The sequence below is a fragment of the Rhipicephalus microplus genome, unplaced genomic scaffold, assembly GCF_043290135.1.
Source record: "Rhipicephalus microplus isolate Deutch F79 unplaced genomic scaffold, USDA_Rmic scaffold_15, whole genome shotgun sequence".
Classification (NCBI taxonomy): domain Eukaryota; kingdom Metazoa; phylum Arthropoda; class Arachnida; order Ixodida; family Ixodidae; genus Rhipicephalus; species Rhipicephalus microplus.
Window position 1 is genome coordinate 2,458,283 of NW_027464588.1, and position 10,316 is coordinate 2,468,598.

General features: G+C 47.1%; 1 protein-coding gene across 2 annotated transcripts; it reads left to right on the forward strand.

The window, feature by feature from the left end:
* The first annotated feature begins 6,520 nt into the window (after nt 1-6,520).
* LOC142784671 (myb/SANT-like DNA-binding domain-containing protein 3) lies at nt 6,521-10,017 on the forward strand. Of its 2 annotated transcripts, none has more exons than XM_075883130.1 (2): nt 6,521-6,850; nt 8,714-10,017. In XM_075883130.1, exons 1-2 carry the CDS (start codon nt 6,535-6,537, stop codon nt 8,863-8,865), a joined length of 468 nt encoding a protein of 155 aa, XP_075739245.1. In that variant the 5' UTR covers nt 6,521-6,534; the 3' UTR covers nt 8,866-10,017. The 2 variants fall into 2 exon arrangements, 1 of the variants encoding a protein (XP_075739245.1); XR_012888722.1 differs by lacking the exon at nt 6,521-6,850 and adding an exon at nt 7,522-7,870.
* The last annotated feature ends 299 nt before the right edge of the window (nt 10,018-10,316 follow it).

Sequence of the window (10,316 nt, forward strand, 5' to 3'; positions counted from 1 at the left end):
TGGAATTCAACAAGAGTGACGTTGAACACGTGTTCACAACGTTCTACAGAATCGCGCGTTGCCCGCTGGACGCGGGGAGTTTCGAGACGGAATTCATGACTTCAATGCCAAAGAGTGATGATAGCTCAAAGGAAATGTTAGAGCGCCGTATTACGGCCGAGGAGATCATGGTGGTGATAGATGATTTGAAACGTGGGAAATCTGCTGGGCCCAATGGGCTTGGAGCCGATTTTTACAAGGCGTTCAAGTACGAATCAGCTCCTATACTGGCTGCAATTTTAGACGATGCATATGAGCGCAAACGACTACCACCTCCATTCTTGTCCACACACACAGTTCTTATCCCGAAAACAGATGATGTCGACACATTAAAGCGGGTAACAGCATATCGCTCTATCAGCTTAGCTAACGTTCACTATAAGATATTCATAAAACTGTTGGCTAAAAGACTGCAAACAGTGGTGAAGGATATAGTTTGACCACACCAGACGTGCGGTATCAAGGAACGGACCATATTCACGAACATTCATACGGCGAGAAGCATACTCGAGTGTTGTGACGTATTGTGCAAGAAGGTTGCAATTCTCCAGTTGGATCTTGAAAAGGCGTTCGACCGGTTACCGCACGATATACTATTTGCCATTACGGAGTACGTGAACGTAGGATCCGTTATTACGGAAGGTGCCGCAATGGCGTACAGTGGTTGCACGACAAGGCTGATAATGAATAAGTCAGCAGGAGAGCTTATCAAAGTTCAGCAGTCGTGTGCCAGGGATGCCCACTATCGCCGTTTTTTTTTTCGCTTTATATATCGAGCCCTTGTGCCTCAGCGTAATAAGGGCTAACTGTATCAATGGCTTTAAAATGCAGCAAGCGGAGCTAAAGCTACTCGCTTATGCAGACGAAATCACGGTGTTTTGTGGGCACCATGCCAGTATCATGAAAACTGTGAAAATCGTGAAGCCTTATTGTGTTACTAGTGGCAGTGCAGTTAACTGGGGCAAGAGCCTCGAAATGTGGCATGGAGCTTGGCCAATGACACCCAGTACCTTTGCCAAAATGCAATGGGTTTGCACTCCCACGAAATATCTAGGCGCCCCTCTAGAGTCTTACCGTGACAGGGAACCATACTGGCAGAACCAAGTTGCGGAAATGCGCGCAAGGATAGAGAGGACAAAAGGGTCGGAATGTGCAATGTTTCCATGTACCACGGTATGTAATACGTTTTTTCATTACCAAAGTGTCGTATGTGTTGAGTGTTTTCCACGGCTCGCGCATTAACGTACAGAATCTCCACAGAATTCTGGCTGTTTTTGTTTGGGGATTGGTTTGGGAGAGGACGAGCCGCACCAACTTGTTTCGACGTGTACGTGATGGAGGCCTTGGCCTGTCGCACTTATTCTTGACGCAAATAGTGAAGCGGTTCTGCTTCATTAGCGATGTGAAGGACCCTTTCTTGCGCACTGTATTACAGCTTAGACTTAGCAAACTTGTGCCGGACCTTGTGGTATACACCGAATGTATTGAAGGCGGGGTTATCAGTTCTTTGAAAGAGGCTGTGATGGCTTATAAGATCTTGCGTGCTGGATTCTGATGCGAATATCTGGCGGGAGTGAAACAAAGAAAGCTATACAAAGATCTTATGGATATACTATTCCCCATGCTTCTGTATCGCACAATATATAGTGCCAATCCAAGAAGTGATGTCTTGAAGCATGTCAAACATATGTATGTTGCTCCAGGAACCAAGTCCTGTTTCTTCAGATTGCCCACCGGGACACTAAAGGTTAAAACATGGCTACAGAAAAAAATAATGTAAGTACCATGGGGTGTGCACTGTTTCTTATGTAGAAAGCCCAAAACTAATAAGCACGTCTTCTTAGAATGCTGGGAAGGCCTGTTCTTTTGGGATATATTACAAAGAACGCATAAGAAAGACCTCTCGTTAGACTCACAAGGAATTCGTTTCCTAACTGTTGAAAACGAACAAGGAGTTCCGTTTGACGCTGTCATGCAACTGGGTTCGCACTGCATATGGAAGGCCTGTATGGCCACACGACATATCAATATAGAAGCAAGATTGGCACAGGAGTACTTCCGCGAATTAGTGGGCAGGTTCCTGGAAGCCCATAAATCTTTACGTCACATACCAGATTAAGTATCAAGGATAGAGCCACTCATGAACATCAGACGATTTTAGCCAACACACGTCATCCAAAGTTTGGTTGCTCCTTCTAACCATGCCCATTTATGTATCTACGTCTTTTGTGCCTTGCATTGTTATTTTTGATCCTTGATTGTATCTGTGTTTCAATATGTACTTCTAAGCAGACGATAAAAAAAGCAGAGTGGCACCGTTTAGCGTTCTGGGCCTATAACCCAGAGGTCCGTGCATCGAAACCACGCTCTGCTAACATTCTTTTAGTTTTTTAGTTTTTTACATTTTTTTAATGTACAGTTTTCTGCACAGGACAAGAGTAGCAGAGTGGCGCAGTGGAAGCGTGTGTGGGCCCATAACCCAGGTCTGTAGAACGAAACCACGCTCTGCTAACTTTTTTAGTTTTTTAGCTTCTTTTACACTTTCTTATAATACAGTTCCCTGCCCCCCCCCCCCCCCCCCCGGAGAACTATAGCAGAGTGGCGCAGTGGAAGCGTGCTGGGCCCATAACCCAAAGTTCCGAGGATTGAAACCACGTTCTGCTGACATTTTTAGTTTTTAGCTCCTTTTACACTTTCTTAATGTTCAGCTTTATACCCAAGAAAAGTGCGGCAGAGTAGCGCATTGTGCTGGGCCCATAACCGAGAGGTCCGTGGATCGAAACCACGCTCTGCTAACATTTTTACGTTTTTTAGCTTCTTTTACACTTTCTTGTGTACAGTTTTCCACCCAGGATAATTGTAGCAGAGTGGCGCAGTGGAAGCGTGCTGGACCCATAACCAAGAAATCCGTGAATTTAAACCACGCTGAGCGGGTGCACGTTAAAGAACCCCAGGTGGTCTAAATTTCCGGAGCCCTCCACTACGGCGTCTCTCATAATCATATGGTGATATTGGGACGTTAAACCCCACATATCAATCATTAAACCACGCTGAGCTTACATTCTTTGTTTTTTTAGCTTCTTTACACTTTCTTAGTGTACAGTTTTCCACCCAGGAAAACTGTAGCAGAGTGGCGCAGTGGAAGCGTGCTGGGCCCATAACCCAGAGGTCCTTGTATCGAAACCACGTTCTGCTAACATGTTTAGTTATTTAGCTTCTATTACACTTTCTTAATGTACAGTTTTCCCCCCAGGATAACTGTAGCAGAGGTGCGCAGTGGAAGCGTGGTGGGCCCATAACCCAGAGGTCCTTGTATCGAAGCCACATTCTGCTAACATGTTTAGTTATTTAGCTTCTATTACACTTTCTTAATGTACAGTTTTCCCCCCAGGATAACTGTAGCAGAGTGGCGCAGTGGAAGCGTGCTGGGCCCATAACCCAGAGGTCTGTGGATCAAAACCACGTTCTTCTAACATTTTTAGTTTTTAGCTTCTTTTACACTTTGTTAATGTACAGTTTTCCGCCCAGGAGAAGTGCAGCAGAGTGGTGCAGTGCATACTTCTTCCGGCAGCACAAGCGAACGGTCGCAGAATCATTTGCTCCAACGGAGCGGCGATAGCGGCCCATGCCGGCCGTGGAAACAGGTTTGATGGCACTGAAGATAAAGAACACGAGATCGTGATGCCTACGTTGTCCACTGGCCATGTTGTACTGAACACGTTGTTTTTGCACGGTGATGTGCGTGAACGTCCCTACAGGGTTGAGGACTTCAGAGACGCCCTCGCGACGGCTGGTGGGCTACGCTACCCAACATCGTCGCCTTAGGGGCGTACCAGATAAATCACGTCTGGGCTGTCACCCTCACCAGCGGAGAAGTGACCAAGAAATCGGCCGCGCTGAAAGAATTAAAGGTAAAGGGCCGCCGGTGCATAATTATTGATCCCGATAATCAACAAGTCAAGCTCCGCCTGCATTGAATGCTCTATAGTGTCCAGGATGAAGACATTAGGACAGCCTTGGCCGGGTTCGGCAACGTCACTGAAGTGACGCGAGAACGTTGGCGTCTTCAAGGCATGAGGGAGAAGGGCTAGACCACGAGAAGCGTCCTCCTAAAGCTAAAACCGGGAATGAAGGTGGATGACCTGCCCCACCAGGTGCGTGTCGCCAGTGAACTGGCCCTCGTTGTCGTTCCCGGCCGGGCGATGCAGTGTTTGCGTTGCCACGGCACGGGCCATATACGCTGAGATTGCAGGGTGCCTCGGTGCTCGAAGTGCAGGCGTTATGGACACGCGGACGCGGAATACGTTCGTACTTACGCGTCGGCTACCGGGCTCCTTAGGGCAGACGAGCACGACGAGCTTATGGACGTCGTCGAAGCTGAAGGGGCTGCCCAGGGAACCAGCGAGATGACCAAACAGGAGGGAGCACCGGCGTCGTCATCGCCTGCCGGCCGTGACTGTTTCAGTGCGTGTTCCGGGGGCCAGTCTAGCTCAGAGTGAATGTTCCCATACAAGGGAAAGCCCGGCAGCAATGCAAGCTCAAACTTTAGTTTCGGGAGGGGACACTGGTAAGGTTGCCGCTGCAACGCCCGTAAGAGCGTCGGGAGACTCAACTGCGGCTCCCGAGGTGACTGGGAAGGCCACGGAGAGCTCAGCTGCCCACGAGGCCGATGAGCTTAGATGTCTGAACGAGCACCAGCACGAGAAGAGCGGCACACCTTCATCGAACAGCGTGGCTGCTCCGAAGCGGCCCCACCCCCAGGCGAGAAATGGTGGTGCTGAGACGACAGTGTCGGGTGCCGAGGAACCTCCCGTCAAAACTGCTCAAGGACGGCAGCCTTCCCTTCGGCCGCGCCCGAACCTGACCGCCGACAAGCGAGTCAATGTGGAGAACGTGGGACAAGTACCCGCTGTTCCGCCGGACGGCAATGCCAGCGATGGCGCCGTCTAGTCTTGTGCTAGACGCGAGAGGTAGACGCCACGCTGCAGGTCTTTTCTCCTTTCGTTAAAATGGCGCCTGTCTTTCCGTTCAAGGTCACTACAATTATTGTTAGGGATCTAGCAGCGAAAAGGAAGCAAAGTCAGCTTTACAGACTAGTAACGGAAAAATACATAGACATTCTGGCGGTGCAAAAAACGAAAGTCGACGGCGATGAAGAAACCGGCAGCATGGTGCAAAGTTTCGCGTCTAGGTTTTTTGTAGTTGTTAGCCAAGCAGTGGGCACATTGTCTGGCTGCATACTTTTTGTTATGAGGCTGCCGGGGGACAGCAGCTTGATGCCCATTTTTCTTGCTCGGCTGGGCGATGTGCTTCGATTGACTTTTCTCTGAATAACTCCGGGTGGAGGGTCATGTGCGTGTACGGACCCAACAAGGTGGAAGAAAGGGCCTTGTTCTTTTACGACCCAGAACAACAGCTGAGTGAAGGAAAGCAGTTAATAGTTCTGGGTGATTTTAACTGTGTTCTCAGCGCACACGACAAGACGAGCACTCGAAGTTTCAGAGACAAGAGCACGGCTGTGTTGTCGCGGATCGTCGAGAACTGGGACCTTGAGGATATTGCCGAATGTGTTAAATGTAAAAGTGCACTGAAGTACACGCGATTGGAGGGCTCAAGCCATGCGAGACTCAATCGCATTTACGTAACGATCCACATCCTTCCCCACTGTTCCAGTTATGAAGTAGTACCGGTGTCATTTTCGGACCACTGCTTAGTCCAGTGCTCTGTACGAACTGTTAAGCCAACCAGTTCTTTCTCGTTGGACACCTGGAAAATAGATAGTAAACTTCTCAAAGACGAAGAATTTAATTGTTATGTAAGTGAGGCAATTAGTAATATAGACGCCAGCAAAAGCCTGCATAAATGGCAGCAGTGGGAAATCTGTAAATAAACTTTAAAATTGGAAGCCATCGATAAGGCCACGCGCATTCGCTTCGTCTAGAAAACAGACAGACTGGCAGACAGACGGACAGGTAGACGGACGCGTAAAGCGGGTATGTGCCACAGGGTACAGAAACGAGACTAAGGCCCGTATTCACAAACGCTCCTTCACTTAAGGGCTCCCCTCGACTTGACGAAGTCAAGGCGGAGCGTGCTCCTCCACTCAAGGAGCCGATGTGTTTCATGAACGCTACTCGAGGGCTCCTTCGCCAAGGGCCGACTCGAGAAACGCTCCTTCACTTGACTTACGCAAGACGCATCTGGTAGCGAGGGTATGTGATAAAATACCACATTAAATAACAAAAATTTAGGGTAAAACACTTTGGATAGGTTAAAAAATTGTCGACTGTCAATAAATGTGTATACGGTGGAAGTATTAAGCGAGATTTCAAATACTATAAGCTAGTTTCGATATCAGGCAGGCACCATATTAGCCAAGCCACGCCAGAGCCGAAGCCGCCAAGATTAGATGCTGGTTTTGCGAAGACTCGTTTGCACGTGTGAACGAAGTTTTGTTGCACCTCGTGTCAGGGTGCCGTAGTGACGAACGGTGCAATGTCTTTCAACGATGACGGTGGCGTCGCGCGTGACGGCAGGAAGACCACCGCAACGCGGTTCGTGTTCACGCGTGAGGAGCGTGAACTGCTTGTCAATCTGGTGACGCGGCACAAGGCAGTTATCGAAAACAAGAGAACTGACGCGCTCACAAAGCGCGCTAAGGACAGTGCCTGGGAAAAACTGACGAGCGAATACAACAGCCAACCAGGCATTCGTCGCGTTACGGTGGCACAGCTGCGTAAGTTGTGGGACAATGAAAAGTCCAAGTGGAAGAAGAAGCAGTCAGAGCAAAAGCGAAACTTGTATGCCACAGGTAAGTTTACGTTTGTTTACTACTGTAATCGGGGAGTTTCGAATAGCACTAAGTTAGCAGGCCTCGTGGGCGTAGCGTTTGCGTATGGGGGTCATATATGAGTTTTCAAATTGCGTCTCTTGCGTAAGCTATCCGAAAACGCCCTAATAAGGGCATAGGTTCCGCTCTGAATTATATGTCGTAAATAAATGTGTACCTGCAAGAATTGTGCGAATCATAGGCGTGCACAGGGTTCTCTTTCAGAAGAAGGGGGTGACGGTTTTTCGCTTGCAGAAACATTTTTTAAATAGCATCACGTCGTCACCGTTCTTTTTTTTTTGTCGGCAAAATCTTCCTGCACTTTTTTTCGCCACCGGGTGGCAAGTGTGTCATTTCATTATGAATTGAGAAATGCTTTTGCTCAGTTTGAACGTGCTTTGCACTCTATATACATATATATTATATATAAGTGCAAGTTTTGGTTTCTTTGTCAGTATTTCTGTCTATTTTTGCAGGACATAATTTTTTCTCGAACTTATATCACTGTACAGTTTTTCTCTTAATTTCTTTTCTTGTATTTACTGATGTATATTTCTTTATTTACTTTGTACTAGCCCCTCTTACTCGATTCCGTATTGGGCTTTGTAAGGTATGATGAATAAATAAATGAATGAGTAGTAGTAGTAGTAGTAGTAGTAGTAGTACATTAAATAGTTATCTGTGTACCATAAATTTTCGCTGCCTATTTCTCTCGCATATGCGTTGTCTTCCTTAAGCACTTTCTTTGTGCTGTCACTTGAAATTTCAATGTATCCACGTAACAACATTTTCACACTTTAGGGTGCGGGCCATCTACCTGCCGGCCAATGAGTCCCTCATTGGCGCTAGTTGGAGCGGCGGCATCACACATGGGGACACGGCTCCAGAACCCTTATGACAGCGATGGGGTCCACCTCAATCAGCCAGTGCTTTCTTTATCGCCGTCGCGGATTTTCGAGAGCATGCTCACTGGTAGCCAAGACAACACGGAAGAGCTGCTTGGTAAAAGACGAATGGGAAAAAACTGTCAGATGTAGCAACTGTCGTGCTGCTATATTGCATCAACTTTCTCATGTATACAATGTGGGAGGTGTTGCGTTTCAATGTTGTTTTGTTTTGTGACTAATGCCTCTGTTCCTACCATTTGCATATACATTTTACTGAAATTTACGTGTACAAATAATTCTCATTCTCATTACAAGAACATGCCATGTTGTTAACAGAAAGTAATGCTATGTAATAAGCCTGCTATTACTCTTTTAAAACGTTCCTAGCATAATTTGACGTGGTTCAGCAAGTACTTGTGTGACACATACATTTCACATCATGGGTGGCCTTATAATAAGCCCAACTTTGGAATTGTATTTCAACTTTGCTTTTGTGTGCAGATGCCCTTTTCCCAGCGCCACTTCCCGGCAGCAAGAGGCTGACTAGCCCACGAGCTAGTACTCTTGATTTGCCAGGGATAGAATTCGCCAATTGAATCAATATTTTTGCTACAACTGAAGCTCATATTCGTGAAGGACAGTCGCTTTCTTTATTGCGTTTGTGTCTGATACCGTATGCATGCACATGAAGTATCTGTCACCATGTGTGATTACTGGTAAGGGGCTTGCATGTTTGCAGAGTGACGGTGTTGCATGCCACCAGCTCACATTATTTATTTTCATATTTACAACTGTTATTATTTTTTATATTTTCATCACGTACTGATTTCTTAAAAATGTCGCGTGTTCACGTTGAAGCATGCAAACACACAAATATTTGTGCCTCTACCATAAAGAGGCTTTTCTGATTACGTCGCATGCCCGCAGAGCACCAGTTCTGCTTCTTTTGTATGTGCAGACACAACCAATTTCATGCCATGGCCAGCTGTTGGAGTCACCAAGAGCTATGGGTTTGCCGACATCGGGAGCACAGGCACCGCTAGTCATACGGCCCAACTGCATGCAACTATAAAAGTGTTGGCGACATGGCTTCTCGGGTTGTGTGACTAACATAAAACAGGAATATTGAAGATAAGTTATTTCTACAGTTTTATGTAAAATTAAGCCTGCCTTTTGCATGAAATATGTGGTTAACGTATATCACACACTTCAGAAAAAGGATGTGGGTAAAGTTATTTTAAATAAAATGCTGCTGAGGTATTCCGCAGTAAATGTCTCTTAGCTACTGCCATAGCGATATTGAGGTTGGACAGAACAGTATTATGAATTATGTGTGCAAGTAACAGGCCAGGCATGACCCGGATAAATTGCCACACTTCTGTTTTACTTTCAGGCCTGATGCGTGATATAAAACGTGCTTGTATTTATACTTGCAGCAGCATATAACAGTCATGCTGACAATGCTTACACGTGTTACGCTTCCCTACCTTATGCAATTGTATTGTGTGTGTGCAGACGAGACAATTCAGCCACAACTGCGATCGAGCGAGGGTGCTGGTTCCCCAGGACCTCATACTACACAGCCACCCACGGAAGGTGCTTGCGCAAGCTGTCCCTCTGACACCTTGGCAGTAGTTGCTCCTGGAAACGAGGAGTCACGAACAGCAGCAGCAGCTCCAGAAGAAAATGGAGAAAATTTAGTTGGTGCAGGAGAACGCCCACGGCCAAAATCAACGCGAAGCCGCCTATCAGCCATAGAGCGTGTGCTCGCCCCAGAAGCTACGGCCCGAATGGAGGCCCTGAAAAATGATGAGCAGCGCAAGGCACAGTTGCATGCCCTGGAGCTGCGCTTGCGTAAGCAGCAGCTCTTGCACCAACGAAAAATGCACAGGATGCAAGTGCAGCGGGAGCAGGAGCTGCATAAAATGCAAGTGCAGCTGTTGGAGCAGCAGCTGGAGCAGCAAAAATGGCGCTTCAACATCGAGCGCCAGAAGCTCCTTTTTGAATTACAGAAAAAATAGCAGCAGCAGTGCATAGAAACCCAGCCGGAACAAAAATAAAGCATGTGTGCAATCTCACACACCTGATGCTTTTATTCAAAAGACATCTGCAACAGCTCCATGTGTGATAAAAAATATTTATTGTTGCGAGTCAGCAAGGATGAAAAGAAAACCTAAAACGTGACGAATTCAGGAACTTTTCAGCATGCTCCCGTATTTAAACATGCATAGATTTCGCAATCTGAGGTTGTTGGTCTACTCAAAAGAACATGTTACACAATTTATTCATTAGGCGAGGTAAATGCACGAGTAATCAGCCGCATTCGGCATCGAGATCCGAGTAGGGTGTCGGCTTGGTTCGCCACATCAGGCTGCTGCCGCCTTAAGTGTTGTGGGATAATCACAGGTGGTGGTTCCGCGTCTTGCCTTAGGACTGCAAGGTTGTGTAGGGCAGCACAGGCCGTTGTAATGACGGCGGAGCGCTCCGCCAAGTTTTGTAGCCCCATGTCTAAACACGGGAAGCGACGTTTCCACACGCCAAAGGCCCGCTCGATCGTGTTT